Here is a 20,564-nt window from a genome sequence, read left to right on the forward strand (position 1 = left end):
TTCCCAGGTGGCATTGCATGCATGACTTTAACCTTCAAAATTAACACTTTCAGGAGTAAAAACCTTCCCACCAAAATTTCTTGAACGAATTTGTTGTGTTCTCACAGTTTTAATGGATTGGAAACTCTAGTTAGCCTAAAATAAATGATTTTTTTGTGTCTGTTTCTTCTGTTGACATCTACTTATACTTATTTCATATATCAATTCTTATTTACAGTTGTGTTGAATGAAAATGAACTAGGTGAAGCTTCTCAACAGGAAAGCATGACTGAGAATGACCCACCAGTGCTGATGGACAACAATTATGCAAAGCCACATGCATGTAAGTTATATCAGTTCAGTCGTTATTTTTCTACATTAAAGCTCAGTGGTTATCTGTTATGCAGTTTGCCAGTTTTCCACATGTTTAAAACAAGTATATAACTTATAATCAGCAACTTAACCATTTCTCTCTCTCCATTGTTCATTCCGTCTCATTTTTTCCACTTGCATGCTGCAGATATTTGAGGTAGATATTTTGGTCCATTTTAGTTCATCCCAAAATTCTACATTTGAAACCAACATTATGGTGGTAGTCCAATCTGTTACATTCATTGTACTGTGTCCACAACCATGGTAGTTTTGACAAATACAACCCCTGTGTAGCGTGTGGTAGTTTTGACAAATACAACCACTGGGATGTGTAGTGTGTGATAGTTTTGACAAATACAACCACTGTGTAGTGTGTGGTAGTTTTGACAAATACAACCACTGTGTAGCGTGTGATAGTTTTAACAAATACAACCACTGTGTAGTGTGTGATAGTTTTAACAAATACAACCACTGTGTAGTGTGTGATAGTTTTAACAAATACAACCACTGTGTAGCATGTGATAGTTTTAACAAATACAACCACTGTGTAGCGTGTGGTAGTTTTGACAAATACAACCACTGTGTAGTGTGTGGTAGTTTTAACAAATACAACCGGTGTAGCATGTGATAGTTTTAACAAATACAACCACTGTGTAGTGTGTGGTAGTTTTGACAAATACAACCACTGTGTAGTGTGTGGTAGTTTTAACAAATACAACCGGTGTAGCGTGCGTTAGTTTTGACAAATACAACCACTGTGTAGTGTGTGGTAGTTTTGACAAATGCAACCACTGTCTAGCGTGTGATAGTTTTGACAAATACAACCACTGTGTAGTGTGTGGTAGTTTTAACAAATACAACCGGTGTAGCATGTGGTAGTTTTAACAAATACAACCACTGTGTAGCGTGTGGTAGTTTTGACATATACAACCACTGTGTAGTGTGTGGTAGTTTTAACAAATAAAACCGGTGTAGCGTGTGGTAGTTTTGACAAATACAACCACTGTGTAGTGTGTGGTAGTTTTGACAAATACAACCACTGTGTAGCGTGTGGTAGTTTTGACAAATACAACCACTGTGTAGTGTGTGGTAGTTTTAACAAATACAACCACTGTGTAGTGTGTGGTAGTTTTGACAAAGCCACTGTGTAGTGTGTGATAGTTTTGACAAATACAACCACTGTGTACCGTGTGGTAGTTTTGACAAATACAACCACTGTGTAGTGTGTGGTAGTTTTGACAAATACAACCACTGTGTAGTGTGTGGTAGTTTTGACAAATAAAGCCACTGTGTAGCGTGTGGTAGTTTTGACAAATACAACCACTGTGTAGCGTGTGATAGTTTTGACAAATACAACCACTGTGTAGTGTGTGGTAGTTTTGACAAATACAACCACTGTGTAGTGTATGATAGTTTTAACAAATACAACCACTGTGTAGTGTGTGATAGTTTTGACAAATAAAGCCACTGTGTAGTGTGTGATAGTTTTGACAAATACAACCATTGTGTAGTGTATGGTAGTTTTAACAAATACAACCGGTGTAGCGTGTGGTAGTTTTGACAAATACAACCACTGTGTAGTGTGTGATAGTTTTGACAAATACAACCACTGTGTAGTGTGTGGTAGTTTTGAACAATACAACCACTGTGTAGTATGTGGTAGTTTTGACAAATACAACCACTGTGTAGTGTGTGGTAGTTTTAACAAATACAACCGGTGTAGCATGTGGTAGTTTTGACAAATATAACCACTGTGTAGCGTGTGGTAGTTTTGACAAATACAACCACTGTGTAGTGTGTGGTAGTTTTGACAAATACAACCACTGTGTAGTGTGTGGTAGTTTTAACAAATACAACCGGTGTAGCGTGTGGTAGTTTTGACAAATACAACCACTGTGTAGCGTGTGGTAGTTTTGACAAATACAACCACTGTGTAGTGTGTGGTAGTTTTGACAAATACAACCACTGTGTAGTGTGTGGTAGTTTTGACAAATACAACCACTGTGTAGTGTGTGGTAGTTTTAACAAATACAACCGGTGTAGCGTGCGTTAGTTTTGACAAATACAACCACTGTGTAGTGTGTGGTAGTTTTGACAAATGCAACCACTGTCTAGCGTGTGATAGTTTTGACAAATACAACCACTGTGTAGTGTGTGGTAGTTTTAACAAATACAACCGGTGTAGCATGTGGTAGTTTTAACAAATACAACCACTGTGTAGCGTGTGGTAGTTTTGACATATACAACCACTGTGTAGTGTGTGGTAGTTTTAACAAATAAAACCGGTGTAGTGTGTGGTAGTTTTGACAAATACAACCACTGTGTAGTGTGTGGTAGTTTTGACAAATACAACCACTGTGTAGCGTGTGGTAGTTTTGACAAATACAACCACTGTGTAGTGTGTGGTAGTTTTAACAAATACAACCACTGTGTAGTGTGTGGTAGTTTTGACAAAGCCACTGTGTAGTGTGTGATAGTTTTGACAAATACAACCACTGTGTACCGTGTGGTAGTTTTGACAAATACAACCACTGTGTAGTGTGTGGTAGTTTTGACAAATACAACCACTGTGTAGTGTGTGGTAGTTTTGACAAATAAAGCCACTGTGTAGCGTGTGGTAGTTTTGACAAATACAACCACTGTGTAGCGTGTGATAGTTTTGACAAATACAACCACTGTGTAGTGTGTGGTAGTTTTGACAAATACAACCACTGTGTAGTGTATGATAGTTTTAACAAATACAACCACTGTGTAGTGTGTGATAGTTTTGACAAATAAAGCCACTGTGTAGTGTGTGATAGTTTTGACAAATACAACCATTGTGTAGTGTATGGTAGTTTTAACAAATACAACCGGTGTAGCGTGTGGTAGTTTTGACAAATACAACCACTGTGTAGTGTGTGATAGTTTTGACAAATACAACCACTGTGTAGTGTGTGGTAGTTTTAACAAATACAACCGGTGTAGCGTGCGTTAGTTTTGACAAATACAACCACTGTGTAGTGTGTGGTAGTTTTGACAAATGCAACCACTGTCTAGCGTGTGATAGTTTTGACAAATACAACCACTGTGTAGTGTGTGGTAGTTTTAACAAATACAACCGGTGTAGCATGTGGTAGTTTTAACAAATACAACCACTGTGTAGCGTGTGGTAGTTTTGACATATACAACCACTGTGTAGTGTGTGGTAGTTTTAACAAATACAACCACTGTGTAGTGTGTGGTAGTTTTGACAAAGCCACTGTGTAGTGTGTGATAGTTTTGACAAATACAACCACTGTGTACCGTGTGGTAGTTTTGACAAATACAACCACTGTGTAGTGTGTGGTAGTTTTGACAAATACAACCACTGTGTAGTGTGTGGTAGTTTTGACAAATAAAGCCACTGTGTAGCGTGTGGTAGTTTTGACAAATACAACCACTGTGTAGCGTGTGATAGTTTTGACAAATACAACCACTGTGTAGTGTGTGGTAGTTTTGACAAATACAACCACTGTGTAGTGTATGATAGTTTTAACAAATACAACCACTGTGTAGTGTGTGATAGTTTTGACAAATAAAGCCACTGTGTAGTGTGTGATAGTTTTGACAAATACAACCATTGTGTAGTGTATGGTAGTTTTAACAAATACAACCGGTGTAGCGTGTGGTAGTTTTGACAAATACAACCACTGTGTAGTGTGTGATAGTTTTGACAAATACAACCACTGTGTAGTGTGTGGTAGTTTTGAACAATACAACCACTGTGTAGTATGTGGTAGTTTTGACAAATACAACCACTGTGTAGTGTGTGGTAGTTTTAACAAATACAACCGGTGTAGCATGTGGTAGTTTTGACAAATATAACCACTGTGTAGCGTGTGGTAGTTTTGACAAATACAACCACTGTGTAGTGTGTGGTAGTTTTGACAAATACAACCACTGTGTAGTGTGTGGTAGTTTTAACAAATACAACCGGTGTAGCGTGTGGTAGTTTTGACAAATACAACCACTGTGTAGCGTGTGGTAGTTTTGACAAATACAACCACTGTGTAGTGTGTGGTAGTTTTGACAAATACAACCACTGTGTAGTGTGTGGTAGTTTTGACAAATACAACCACTGTGTAGTGTGTGGTAGTTTTAACAAATACAACCGGTGTAGCGTGCGTTAGTTTTGACAAATACAACCACTGTGTAGTGTGTGGTAGTTTTGACAAATGCAACCACTGTCTAGCGTGTGATAGTTTTGACAAATACAACCACTGTGTAGTGTGTGGTAGTTTTAACAAATACAACCGGTGTAGCATGTGGTAGTTTTAACAAATACAACCACTGTGTAGCGTGTGGTAGTTTTGACATATACAACCACTGTGTAGTGTGTGGTAGTTTTAACAAATAAAACCGGTGTAGTGTGTGGTAGTTTTGACAAATACAACCACTGTGTAGTGTGTGGTAGTTTTGACAAATACAACCACTGTGTAGCGTGTGGTAGTTTTGACAAATACAACCACTGTGTAGTGTGTGGTAGTTTTAACAAATACAACCACTGTGTAGTGTGTGGTAGTTTTGACAAAGCCACTGTGTAGTGTGTGATAGTTTTGACAAATACAACCACTGTGTACCGTGTGGTAGTTTTGACAAATACAACCACTGTGTAGTGTGTGGTAGTTTTGACAAATACAACCACTGTGTAGTGTGTGGTAGTTTTGACAAATAAAGCCACTGTGTAGCGTGTGGTAGTTTTGACAAATACAACCACTGTGTAGCGTGTGATAGTTTTGACAAATACAACCACTGTGTAGTGTGTGGTAGTTTTGACAAATACAACCACTGTGTAGTGTATGATAGTTTTAACAAATACAACCACTGTGTAGTGTGTGATAGTTTTGACAAATAAAGCCACTGTGTAGTGTGTGATAGTTTTGACAAATACAACCATTGTGTAGTGTATGGTAGTTTTAACAAATACAACCGGTGTAGCGTGTGGTAGTTTTGACAAATACAACCACTGTGTAGTGTGTGATAGTTTTGACAAATACAACCACTGTGTAGTGTGTGGTAGTTTTGAACAATACAACCACTGTGTAGTATGTGGTAGTTTTGACAAATACAACCACTGTGTAGTGTGTGGTAGTTTTAACAAATACAACCGGTGTAGCATGTGGTAGTTTTGACAAATATAACCACTGTGTAGCGTGTGGTAGTTTTGACAAATACAACCACTGTGTAGTGTGTGGTAGTTTTGACAAATACAACCACTGTGTAGTGTGTGGTAGTTTTAACAAATACAACCGGTGTAGCGTGTGGTAGTTTTGACAAATACAACCACTGTGTAGTGTGTGGTAGTTTTGACAAATACAACCACTGTGTAGCGTGTGGTAGTTTTGACAAATACAACCACTGTGTAGTGTGTGATAGTTTTGACAAATACAACCACTGTGTAGTGTGTGGTAGTTTTGACAAATACAGCCACTGTGTAGTGTGTGGTAGTTTTGACAAATACAACCACTGTGTAGTGTGTGGTAGTTTTAACAAATACAACCACTGTGTAGTGTGTGGTAGTTTTGACAAATACAACCACTGTGTAGTGTGTGGTAGTTTTAACAAATAAAACCACTGTGTAGTGTGTGATAGTTTTGACAAATACAACCACTGTGTAGTGTGTGGTAGTTTTGACAAATACAACCACTGTGTAGTGTGTGATAGTTTTGACAAATACAACCACTGTGTAGTGTGTGATAGTTTTGACAAATACAACCACTGTGTAGTGTGTGGTAGTTTTGACAAATACAACCACTGTGTAGTGTGTGGTAGTTTTAACAAATACAACCACTGTGTAGTGTGTGGTAGTTTTAACAAATACAACCACTGTGTAGTGTGTGATCGTTTTGACAAATACATGCAACCACTGTGTAGTGTGTGATAGTTTTGACAAATACAACCACTGTGTAGTGTGATAGTTTTGACAAATACAACCACTGTGTAGTGTGTGGTAGTTTTGACAAATACAACCACTGTGTAGTGTGTGGTAGTTTTGACAAATACAACCACTGTGTAGTGTGTGGTAGTTTTAACAAATACAACCACTGTGTAGTGTGTGATAGTTTTGACAAATACATGCAACCACTGTGTAGTGTGTGATAGTTTTGACAAATACAACCACTGTGTAGTGTGTGATAGTTTTGACAAATACAACCACTGTGTAGTGTGTGATAGTTTTAACAAATACAACCACTGTGTAGTGTATGATAGTTTTAACAAATACAACCACTGTGTAGTGTGTGGTAGTTTTAACAAATACAACCACTGTGTAGTGTGTGATAGTTTTGACAAATACAACCACTGTGTAGTGTGTGGTAGTTTTGAACAATATAACCACTGTGTAGTGTGTGGTAGTTTTGACAAATACAACCACTGTGTAGTGTGTGGTAGTTTTGACAAATATAACCACTGTGTAGTGTGTGATAGTTTTGACAAATACAACCACTGTGTAGTGTGTGATAGTTTTGACAAATATAACCACTGTGTAGTGTGTGGTAGTTTTGACAAATATAACCACTGTGTAGTGTGTGGTAGTTTTGACAAATACAACCACTGTGTAGTGTATGATAGTTTTGACAAATACAACCACTGTGTAGTGTGTGATAGTTTTAACAAATACAACCACTGTGTAGTGTGTGATAGTTTTAACAAATACAACCGGTGTAGCGTGCGTTAGTTTTGACAAATACAACCACTGTGTAGTGTGTGGTAGTTTTGACAAATGCAACCACTGTCTAGCGTGTGATAGTTTTGACAAATACAACCACTGTGTAGTGTGTGGTAGTTTTAACAAATACAACCGGTGTAGCATGTGGTAGTTTTAACAAATACAACCACTGTGTAGCGTGTGGTAGTTTTGACATATACAACCACTGTGTAGTGTGTGGTAGTTTTAACAAATAAAACCGGTGTAGTGTGTGGTAGTTTTGACAAATACAACCACTGTGTAGTGTGTGGTAGTTTTGACAAATACAACCACTGTGTAGCGTGTGGTAGTTTTGACAAATACAACCACTGTGTAGTGTGTGGTAGTTTTAACAAATACAACCACTGTGTAGTGTGTGGTAGTTTTGACAAAGCCACTGTGTAGTGTGTGATAGTTTTGACAAATACAACCACTGTGTACCGTGTGGTAGTTTTGACAAATACAACCACTGTGTAGTGTGTGGTAGTTTTGACAAATACAACCACTGTGTAGTGTGTGGTAGTTTTGACAAATAAAGCCACTGTGTAGCGTGTGGTAGTTTTGACAAATACAACCACTGTGTAGCGTGTGATAGTTTTGACAAATACAACCACTGTGTAGTGTGTGGTAGTTTTGACAAATACAACCACTGTGTAGTGTATGATAGTTTTAACAAATACAACCACTGTGTAGTGTGTGATAGTTTTGACAAATAAAGCCACTGTGTAGTGTGTGATAGTTTTGACAAATACAACCATTGTGTAGTGTATGGTAGTTTTAACAAATACAACCGGTGTAGCGTGTGGTAGTTTTGACAAATACAACCACTGTGTAGTGTGTGATAGTTTTGACAAATACAACCACTGTGTAGTGTGTGGTAGTTTTAACAAATACAACCGGTGTAGCGTGCGTTAGTTTTGACAAATACAACCACTGTGTAGTGTGTGGTAGTTTTGACAAATGCAACCACTGTCTAGCGTGTGATAGTTTTGACAAATACAACCACTGTGTAGTGTGTGGTAGTTTTAACAAATACAACCGGTGTAGCATGTGGTAGTTTTAACAAATACAACCACTGTGTAGCGTGTGGTAGTTTTGACATATACAACCACTGTGTAGTGTGTGGTAGTTTTAACAAATACAACCACTGTGTAGTGTGTGGTAGTTTTGACAAAGCCACTGTGTAGTGTGTGATAGTTTTGACAAATACAACCACTGTGTACCGTGTGGTAGTTTTGACAAATACAACCACTGTGTAGTGTGTGGTAGTTTTGACAAATACAACCACTGTGTAGTGTGTGGTAGTTTTGACAAATAAAGCCACTGTGTAGCGTGTGGTAGTTTTGACAAATACAACCACTGTGTAGCGTGTGATAGTTTTGACAAATACAACCACTGTGTAGTGTGTGGTAGTTTTGACAAATACAACCACTGTGTAGTGTATGATAGTTTTAACAAATACAACCACTGTGTAGTGTGTGATAGTTTTGACAAATAAAGCCACTGTGTAGTGTGTGATAGTTTTGACAAATACAACCATTGTGTAGTGTATGGTAGTTTTAACAAATACAACCGGTGTAGCGTGTGGTAGTTTTGACAAATACAACCACTGTGTAGTGTGTGATAGTTTTGACAAATACAACCACTGTGTAGTGTGTGGTAGTTTTGAACAATACAACCACTGTGTAGTATGTGGTAGTTTTGACAAATACAACCACTGTGTAGTGTGTGGTAGTTTTAACAAATACAACCGGTGTAGCATGTGGTAGTTTTGACAAATATAACCACTGTGTAGCGTGTGGTAGTTTTGACAAATACAACCACTGTGTAGTGTGTGGTAGTTTTGACAAATACAACCACTGTGTAGTGTGTGGTAGTTTTAACAAATACAACCGGTGTAGCGTGTGGTAGTTTTGACAAATACAACCACTGTGTAGCGTGTGGTAGTTTTGACAAATACAACCACTGTGTAGTGTGTGGTAGTTTTGACAAATACAACCACTGTGTAGTGTGTGGTAGTTTTGACAAATACAACCACTGTGTAGTGTGTGGTAGTTTTAACAAATACAACCGGTGTAGCGTGCGTTAGTTTTGACAAATACAACCACTGTGTAGTGTGTGGTAGTTTTGACAAATGCAACCACTGTCTAGCGTGTGATAGTTTTGACAAATACAACCACTGTGTAGTGTGTGGTAGTTTTAACAAATACAACCGGTGTAGCATGTGGTAGTTTTAACAAATACAACCACTGTGTAGCGTGTGGTAGTTTTGACATATACAACCACTGTGTAGTGTGTGGTAGTTTTAACAAATAAAACCGGTGTAGTGTGTGGTAGTTTTGACAAATACAACCACTGTGTAGTGTGTGGTAGTTTTGACAAATACAACCACTGTGTAGCGTGTGGTAGTTTTGACAAATACAACCACTGTGTAGTGTGTGGTAGTTTTAACAAATACAACCACTGTGTAGTGTGTGGTAGTTTTGACAAAGCCACTGTGTAGTGTGTGATAGTTTTGACAAATACAACCACTGTGTACCGTGTGGTAGTTTTGACAAATACAACCACTGTGTAGTGTGTGGTAGTTTTGACAAATACAACCACTGTGTAGTGTGTGGTAGTTTTGACAAATAAAGCCACTGTGTAGCGTGTGGTAGTTTTGACAAATACAACCACTGTGTAGCGTGTGATAGTTTTGACAAATACAACCACTGTGTAGTGTGTGGTAGTTTTGACAAATACAACCACTGTGTAGTGTATGATAGTTTTAACAAATACAACCACTGTGTAGTGTGTGATAGTTTTGACAAATAAAGCCACTGTGTAGTGTGTGATAGTTTTGACAAATACAACCATTGTGTAGTGTATGGTAGTTTTAACAAATACAACCGGTGTAGCGTGTGGTAGTTTTGACAAATACAACCACTGTGTAGTGTGTGATAGTTTTGACAAATACAACCACTGTGTAGTGTGTGGTAGTTTTGAACAATACAACCACTGTGTAGTATGTGGTAGTTTTGACAAATACAACCACTGTGTAGTGTGTGGTAGTTTTAACAAATACAACCGGTGTAGCATGTGGTAGTTTTGACAAATATAACCACTGTGTAGCGTGTGGTAGTTTTGACAAATACAACCACTGTGTAGTGTGTGGTAGTTTTGACAAATACAACCACTGTGTAGTGTGTGGTAGTTTTAACAAATACAACCGGTGTAGCGTGTGGTAGTTTTGACAAATACAACCACTGTGTAGTGTGTGGTAGTTTTGACAAATACAACCACTGTGTAGCGTGTGGTAGTTTTGACAAATACAACCACTGTGTAGTGTGTGATAGTTTTGACAAATACAACCACTGTGTAGTGTGTGGTAGTTTTGACAAATACAGCCACTGTGTAGTGTGTGGTAGTTTTGACAAATACAACCACTGTGTAGTGTGTGGTAGTTTTAACAAATACAACCACTGTGTAGTGTGTGGTAGTTTTGACAAATACAACCACTGTGTAGTGTGTGGTAGTTTTAACAAATAAAACCACTGTGTAGTGTGTGATAGTTTTGACAAATACAACCACTGTGTAGTGTGTGGTAGTTTTGACAAATACAACCACTGTGTAGTGTGTGATAGTTTTGACAAATACAACCACTGTGTAGTGTGTGATAGTTTTGACAAATACAACCACTGTGTAGTGTGTGGTAGTTTTGACAAATACAACCACTGTGTAGTGTGTGGTAGTTTTAACAAATACAACCACTGTGTAGTGTGTGGTAGTTTTAACAAATACAACCACTGTGTAGTGTGTGATCGTTTTGACAAATACATGCAACCACTGTGTAGTGTGTGATAGTTTTGACAAATACAACCACTGTGTAGTGTGATAGTTTTGACAAATACAACCACTGTGTAGTGTGTGGTAGTTTTGACAAATACAACCACTGTGTAGTGTGTGGTAGTTTTGACAAATACAACCACTGTGTAGTGTGTGGTAGTTTTAACAAATACAACCACTGTGTAGTGTGTGATAGTTTTGACAAATACATGCAACCACTGTGTAGTGTGTGATAGTTTTGACAAATACAACCACTGTGTAGTGTGTGATAGTTTTGACAAATACAACCACTGTGTAGTGTGTGATAGTTTTAACAAATACAACCACTGTGTAGTGTATGATAGTTTTAACAAATACAACCACTGTGTAGTGTGTGGTAGTTTTAACAAATACAACCACTGTGTAGTGTGTGATAGTTTTGACAAATACAACCACTGTGTAGTGTGTGGTAGTTTTGAACAATATAACCACTGTGTAGTGTGTGGTAGTTTTGACAAATACAACCACTGTGTAGTGTGTGGTAGTTTTGACAAATATAACCACTGTGTAGTGTGTGATAGTTTTGACAAATACAACCACTGTGTAGTGTGTGATAGTTTTGACAAATATAACCACTGTGTAGTGTGTGGTAGTTTTGACAAATATAACCACTGTGTAGTGTGTGGTAGTTTTGACAAATACAACCACTGTGTAGTGTATGATAGTTTTGACAAATACAACCACTGTGTAGTGTGTGATAGTTTTAACAAATACAACCACTGTGTAGTGTGTGATAGTTTTGACAAATACAACCACTGTGTAGTGTGTGGTAGTTTTAACAAATACAACCACTGTGTAGTGTTTGATAGTTTTAACAAATACAACCACTGTGTAGTGTGTGATAGTTTTGACAAATACAACCACTGTGTAGTGTGTGGTAGTTTTAACAAATACAACCACTGTGTAGTGTGTGGTAGTTTTAACAAATACAACCACTGTGTAGTGTGTGATAGTTTTAACAAATACAACCACTGTGTAGTGTGTGGTAGTTTTAACAAATACAACCACTGTGTAGTGTGTGATAGTTTTGACAAATACAACCACTGTGTAGTGTGTGGTAGTTTTGAACAATATAACCACTGTGTAGTGTGTGGTAGTTTTGACAAATACAACCACTGTGTAGTGTGTGATAGTTTTGACAAATATAACCACTGTGTAGTGTGTGATAGTTTTGACAAATACAACCACTGTGTAGTGTGTGATAGTTTTGACAAATATAACCACTGTGTAGTGTGTGGTAGTTTTGACAAATATAACCACTGTGTAGTGTGTGGTAGTTTTGACAAATACAACCACTGTGTAGTGTATGATAGTTTTGACAAATACAACCACTGTGTAGTGTGTGATAGTTTTAACAAATACAACCACTGTGTAGTGTGTGATAGTTTTGACAAATACAACCACTGTGTAGTGTGTGGTAGTTTTAACAAATACAACCACTGTGTAGTGTGTGATAGTTTTAACAAATACAACCACTGTGTAGTGTGTGATAGTTTTGACAAATACAACCACTGTGTAGTGTGTGGTAGTTTTAACAAATACAACCACTGTGTAGTGTGTGTGGTAGTTTTAACAAATACAACCACTGTGTAGTGTGTGATAGTTTTAACAAATACAACCACTGTGTAGTGTGTGGTAGTTTTAACAAATACAACCACTGTGTAGTGTGTGATAGTTTTGACAAATACAACCACTGTGTAGTGTGTGGTAGTTTTAACAAATACAACCACTGTGTAGTGTGTGATAGTTTTAACAAATACAACCACTGTGTAGTGTGTGATAGTTTTAACAAATACAACCACTGTGTAGTGTGTGATAGTTTTGACAAATACAACCACTGTGTAGTGTGTGATAGTTTTAACAAATACAACCACTGTGTAGTGTGTGATAGTTTTGACAAATACAACCACTGTGTAGTGTGTGGTAGTTTTAACAAATACAACCACTGTGTAGTGTGTGATAGTTTTAACAAATACAACCACTGTGTAGTGTGTGATAGTTTTGACAAATACAACCACTGTGTAGTGTGTGGTAGTTTTAACAAATACAACCACTGTGTAGTGTGTGGTAGTTTTAACAAATACAACCACTGTGTAGTGTGTGATAGTTTTAACAAATACAACCACTGTGTAGTGTGTGGTAGTTTTAACAAATACAACCACTGTGTAGTGTGTGATAGTTTTGACAAATACAACCACTGTGTAGTGTGTGGTAGTTTTGAACAATATAACCACTGTGTAGTGTGTGGTAGTTTTGACAAATACAACCACTGTGTAGTGTGTGATAGTTTTGACAAATATAACCACTGTGTAGTGTGTGATAGTTTTGACAAATACAACCACTGTGTAGTGTGTGATAGTTTTGACAAATATAACCACTGTGTAGTGTGTGGTAGTTTTGACAAATATAACCACTGTGTAGTGTGTGGTAGTTTTGACAAATACAACCACTGTGTAGTGTATGATAGTTTTGACAAATACAACCACTGTGTAGTGTGTGATAGTTTTAACAAATACAACCACTGTGTAGTGTGTGATAGTTTTGACAAATACAACCACTGTGTAGTGTGTGGTAGTTTTAACAAATACAACCACTGTGTAGTGTGTGATAGTTTTAACAAATACAACCACTGTGTAGTGTGTGATAGTTTTGACAAATACAACCACTGTGTAGTGTGTGGTAGTTTTAACAAATACAACCACTGTGTAGTGTGTGGTAGTTTTAACAAATACAACCACTGTGTAGTGTGTGATAGTTTTAACAAATACAACCACTGTGTAGTGTGTGGTAGTTTTAACAAATACAACCACTGTGTAGTGTGTGATAGTTTTGACAAATACAACCACTGTGTAGTGTGTGGTAGTTTTAACAAATACAACCACTGTGTAGTGTGTGATAGTTTTAACAAATACAACCACTGTGTAGTGTGTGATAGTTTTAACAAATACAACCACTGTGTAGTGTGTGATAGTTTTGACAAATACAACCACTGTGTAGTGTGTGGTAGTTTTAACAAATACAACCACTGTGTAGTGTATGATAGTTTTAACAAATACAACCACTGTGTAGTGTGTGATAGTTTTAACAAATACAACCACTGTGTAGTGTGTGATAGTTTTGAACAATACAACCACTGTGTAGTATGTGGTAGTTTTGAACAATACAACCACTGTGTAGTGTGTGGTAGTTTTGACAAATACAACCACTGTGTAGTGTGTGATAGTTTTAACAAATACAACCACTGTGTAGTGTGTGGTAGTTTTGACAAATACAACCACTGTGTAGTGTGTGGTAGTTTTGACAAATACAACCACTGTGTAGTGTGTGGTAGTTTTAACAAATACAACCACTGTGTAGTATGTGGTAGTTTTGAACAATACAACCACTGTGTAGTGTGTGATAGTTTTAACAAATACAACCACTGTGTAGTGTGTGATAGTTTTGACAAATACAACCACTGTGTAGTGTGTGGTAGTTTTGACAAATACAACCACTGTGTAGTGTGTGGTAGTTTTGACAAATACAACCACTGTGTAGTGTGTGGTAGTTTTGACAAATACAACCACTGTGTAGTGTGTGGTAGTTTTGAACAATACAACCACTGTGTAGTGTGTGGTAGTTTTGACAAATACAACCACTGTGCAGTATGTGGTAGTTTTGAACAATACAACCACTGTGTAGCGTGTGGTAGTTTTGACAAATACAACCACTGTGTAGTACTACAAAATGTTTCTCTTTGGGCTACCAAATGATGCAAGTGGTAGTCCAATGTACTGGGGCTACTGGGTACATATATTCCTGTGTCCACAAACTACAAATAATTTTCTTTGGGCTACCAAATGAAGCAAGTGATAGTCCGGTCTGTTAGATACATTCATACCATGATAATTTAGATTAGAGTAGCCCATTTTGCTATCAAAATAATGAAAAATTGAGCCCTGATGTTTCTTGCTATAATTGGTAGTATATCCATCACACTGAGAAAACAGTTGTGCAAATTATAAATGGGGTGTTTTTAAAAAAATATAATTTTGGAAATATTGCATTCGGCTTTTGATATCGATACTTAGGTACTACTTAGTAAGTTTATTCTATGCAAATAAAGTTGGTGTGTTCATTTATATGCAAATTGGGCAGTTTAAATATGAAAAATCTAGGAAAATGCCATAGTGTCACTTGACAGATTAAAGTTTGTGGAATTCAGAAATGATTTCACCAATTGAGGTTACAGATTGTTCGCCTAAAATTTGTGTTTTTTGTCAAAAATTTATATTTTGAGATATATTAGTGTTAATGAATAATTTGCATAATTAATGACTTTCAGTAATTAGGCTATATCTTAAGACTGCATACTTCAATTCCAATACCATTCGTTCATGAATACATTAACCATAACAAATTGTCTGTGTCCTATAAAGTTTGTTGATGTACCTATTCATGTTAATAAATAATTTTTATAATTAATGAGTCTTGGTAATTAGGCTATAACTTTAGACTGCATACAATAAATTAGTACATACGTTAAACGTAACAGAGTGCACATCATGTGACATGTACTATAAAAGCTGTTGATTCCACCTAAAGAGCAAGTGAACAATTCACATAATTATTGTCGATACTTGGGCTGTGTCCAAAAAAGTTCATTACAATATTTTTTCATACAGTTTCAATGGGTAATTTGCGTAATTAGTGATTCCCTTACGGAAGGCATTCAGTTTAAATCTGGTTTTCATTACGTTTAATGAGGAGAGGATAATTCTAATGACAATAGGTTTTAGAACTGAAGTTTGGGCATAAGATTATATATTTATATTCCGAGGCTCATTCTACCTTGATAGATAATACAGTAATTGTACAATAACATGACACCTCTCTATCATTACCTTACTGACTGGTAGAAATTCTAGTTCTGTTTAACCCCTTCAGGACTAGAAACTTTCCCGCCAAACTTTTTGAACAAAAATTCTTGTTTCTCTGTAATTTTCAGACATGTATCAACTTTATATTGGATCAAAATTCAAGATATATTACTTCCTACTGAAGTAATATTCTTAAATTTCCCAAAATGTTCATGAAAATCAAGTTTTCGTATTATTTCATATTTCTTTAGGAATGGAAGGGTTAAACATTCAATCAAGGCTTTGATATATATATTGCTTCCTTTTTTGAGGAGCAAAAGGATCAAAACTTAAACGTTTCTAGTGTACGTGGTGTCTAATGCTATCAATGCACGAAGGACCTTCAAATGTGATTGAATTCATGTCTAATGTGATGTCAGCTATAGATACAGCCAAAACCAATGGCTTTTTATTGATATAATAGTCATTCAATATTAAGAAAATGTTTTATGTTTTTTTAGGTGGTTATATTTACAACAGGCATCATCAAGGAAGGCAGCTAGAGGAGGAAAACCCTTGGTGTCTCTGTATAATCATTTTTGTTGTGTTGAATTTCCTGACTTTGCTTCTTTTATCATTATTTTTCTTCTAATTTTTTTCACTATTTTTGTTTTCAACTGTATTTTACAAAATTTTACATCTAAACCATTCTCACTTGATGACTTTAAATTTAATTGTTACCAGATGAAACAAAAAGGTATCTTAACATGTTGATAGGTGAGCCTTCAATTAGACCATTGTTTTCCCCTGATATATTTCCCATCACTTTATATCTTATGATAGTTACAGAAAGAGTAGTTCCAAGTGCAAAAAATATACCTTTGATTACATGCATTGTTTGGGTTTATGTGCTGTATTTAAAGATAAAAGTTTATACTGATTGACTATTTTACATGTCAAACTTGCAGTCAGCAAGGAAGTAAGTAAGTAAGTAAGTACAGCTATTTCCACAGAGTTAATATTAAATTCTGGCCATATGGTTGTCATTTTGCTGTAAATTTTACACAGTTCAGTTATTGTGTACCGATACAACTGCATCTCTCTGAAAGGTTGTGTGTGTGGTCATAAATTGAACAAAATTTGTAAAATTATATACTTCATAACAGAACATTGGCCATCCAAGCACTATGTCTGTCTACAGATTTTAATAACGATTGGTGTATAACTTTGGGTAGATAAATGTTTGTAGAGTATAAGTGATAATGTGAAGTCGTTTGAATGTAAGGCCAAAAATTTGACTTTTGATGAAAAATGTATATTTTGTGCATTTATTCATTGTTGCTAGCACTGTGTTATATTAAAATTAGGAATTCATGCCTATACTGTTTTTGACAATGTTTTTAAAACCCTGATACATGTTATGTACAAATGTACTGTACTTGTTTGGGACAGACCTCATAAGTAGCTGAGTGCCTGCTATCTACACTAAATATAAATTCTGCTTTTCATAGGGAGCAACTCACAATGACAATCGGAAAGAACTATAAAATCTGAATTTTGTTAAAAAAACATAGCCTTAATCAAGAATTTGGAGGTAATTGCACAATCTTCCTCAGCTGTCATTCTGAGTTGATCCCAAATTTTTATGAACTAGACTGCAGAATTTACACTATATGGGTGGGTATATTTACACTCAGTTTAAACTTGTTTCCATCAATTAGACCTTCCCTTGTTTTTGTACCTATCCTGGAAAGGTAATTTAAACCAATAACAATTCACCTATACATGTCAATGTCCTTGGTGAGTTCCGGTCATTTTTGGTACATAAATTGACAGAGTCATTACACTCAAAATGTATTTCGTAGTGTCTTTTTGGAGGCATATTAATGTCATAACAATGAAGTTATTATAAAAAGAAGCCATTCACAGTGGCCTGTTTTCTTGCTACTTGAAGGAAATTCTGCTAAAAGTACCGGTAGAAGATATTGAATCTCCCTCCCCCCTAATTATCAAGATTTTGTTTTCAGAAGTAAGGATCTTTAATTGTTTTGCATACTGGTTGGTCCATCTGTCCTTTTTATGATATGTTTCTCTTCTATTTTCAGTTGCTACTAGACAATTCAACATTAGAAAACCTAAACAAAACAGAAAGTGGACCCCTGAAGAAGAAGATGCTATACATAGATCTTTGGAGAAAAATTATGCAGAAAGAAGAGTACCGTTGAAAGATGAGTGCTTGCGAGCAATTGAACTTGAACCCTCTCTTAGTGGGCGCTCATGGCGCATTATTAAAGACCATGTTCGAAATTGGCTGGTCAAAAATGAAGAAACTCAATACCACTGAATTTTCCAGTTTTGTACCTTGGATATTCCGAAACTGGGCTGTTACTACTAGTTTTGCTAAAATACTGACCATTCACTTTCATGGAGTCCTATTAATTCCTATTAATTAACTCATATGACAAGTAGTATAATGTCTAGCTGGAGACTACAGTCTTCTAGTGTGTGATATTTTACAACATGTCTAGGTTTTGACTACAGTCTTCTTGTGAGTGACATTTTAGTACTGTATATGTTTTTGTTTGAATCATGATTTCACTTGCATTGGATCATATTTTTGTTTTGGTCTTCAGTGTGCTATAGTATTGGTATACTCAGATACTTTTATGTGATGTTGACTGAAAGTTATTTATTACACCTTTCTTACATTACTGTTGTCACATTTAGTGTTCAGTTTGTGGGTTTATGATCAATAAAAAACGTTACAATTCAGAGTGGCATTAACCAAGAAAGAGTGTCTTTGGTACTCATTGATTGGATGTGTGTGTAATATTGCATATTGCAATTATAGTGAATGAGTTGAAATGTCAGGTAATATAAATCATAGTTTTTTCAAAAACCAGGTTTGAATTATTGAATATACACATATTTATATAATTTGTAAGTATTATGTGTGTGCGTGTGAACATGTCCCACTGTACAAGACTGTGTCATCATTTGCATAATGTATTATTGGTTAATTAGACCTGACATTACCAATTTAATGCAAATAAACAATAAATCCCTTCCCGGAACACTATACATAATTGTATGTATATAACTCTTTATAGATATGTGAATGGTACAACCTAGTGTATGTAAAACCATACAGAGATGAGATGGTGAGCCTTTGTGTGTGTATACAACTCTTTATAGATATGTGAATATCTATTATACCATTCACATATATATGTGTGTACATATATATAAGTTTGTATACACAAGGGCTCACCATCTCATCTCTGAAGGGCTTACATACACTAGGGTGCACCATTCACATATCTATATGGCATTATATAGTTACATACACAAGGGCACACCATGTCATCTCTGTAGAGTTTTACATACACAAGGGCACACCATGTCATCTCTGTAGAGTTTTACATACACAAGGGCACACCATGTCATCTCTGTAGAGTTTTACATACACAATGGCACACCATGTCATCTCTGTAGAGTTTTACATACACAAGGGCACACCATGTCATCTCTGTAGAGTTTTACATACACAAGGGCACACCATGTCATCTCTGTAGAGTTTTACATACACAAGGGCACACCATGTCATCTCTGTAGAGTTTTACATACACAAGGGCACACCATGTCATCTCTGTAGAGTTTTACATACACAAGGGCACACCATGTCATCTCCGTAGAGTTTTACATACACAAGGGCACACCATGTCATCTCTGTAGAGTTTTACATACATAAGGGCACACCATGTCATCTCTGTAGAGTTTTACATACACTAGGGCACACCATGTCATCTCTGTAGAGTTTTACATACACAAGGGCACACCATTCACATATCTATAAAGAGTTAAATACATACACACATATATGTATTTGTATATATATATATATATATATATATATATATATATATATATATATATATATATATATATATATATATATATATATATCAAAATGTTCTTGAAAAGGTATACAAGAGCCTTATAGAAAGTGTGGTATGGCATCTTGAATGTTAAAAATAGAACTAAACTGACATGAGTTGTACATTTGGCCCGGAAAATAATTGGTAAGAAGCAGAGTCAGCTCCATGACCTCTACAAACTCTCCGTCCGCAGGAAAGCCCAAGCAATTGTTAATGATACCTCACATCCTTTATACTTACAGTTTGAATTGTTGCCCTCAGGAAGACGATACAGAGTACCTTTAACTCGCAAGAACATTTTTAAAAAATCATTTATTCCAAGTGCAATAATCATACTGAATTCAAACCTGTCATTTTCAAAGAACTACATTGAAGATATATATTTTTACTGTTTCTAATTCTGTGTTTGTGTTTAATACTGTAATTATTTTTAGTGTGTGTTTGTAAATGTAATGTGCCTTTTATTTTATTTTTTGGTGAAGCGGAAGAAAAATTTCCAAATCGACAATAAAGTTATGTTATATTCTATTCTATTCTATTCAATTCTATTCTATATACATATATATAAGTTTGAATACACAAGGGCACACCATGTGATCTCTGTAGAGTTTTACATACACTAGGGTGCACCATTCATATATCTATAGAGAGTTATATACACACACAAGGGCTCACCATCTCATCTCTGTAGAGTTTTACATACACAAGGGTGCACCATTCACATATATATATATAAAGAGTTGTATACATAGACAAGGGCTCACCATCTCATCTCTGTAGAGCTTCACATACACTAGGGTGCACCATTCATATATCTCTAGGGAGTTACATACACAAGCTTTCACGTTTTGACTTTTCACCTTGGAC

At 36.1% G+C, this 20,564-nt stretch overlaps 1 protein-coding gene across 1 annotated transcript in view; it reads left to right on the forward strand.

Moving 5' to 3' along the window:
* Positions 1-18,528, forward strand: part of LOC144432548 (uncharacterized) — a 39,916-nt gene extending 21,388 nt beyond the window's left edge. The window contains exons 11-12 of the mRNA XM_078120785.1: positions 218-322; positions 17,865-18,528. Coding sequence (XP_077976911.1) covers positions 218-322; positions 17,865-18,103 — 344 coding nt within the window. The 3' untranslated portion in view covers positions 18,104-18,528. The remainder of the gene's footprint in view (positions 1-217; positions 323-17,864) is intronic.
* The last annotated feature ends 2,036 nt before the right edge of the window (positions 18,529-20,564 follow it).

Source organism: Glandiceps talaboti, chromosome 3, assembly GCF_964340395.1.
Source record: "Glandiceps talaboti chromosome 3, keGlaTala1.1, whole genome shotgun sequence".
Taxonomy (NCBI): domain Eukaryota; kingdom Metazoa; phylum Hemichordata; class Enteropneusta; family Spengelidae; genus Glandiceps; species Glandiceps talaboti.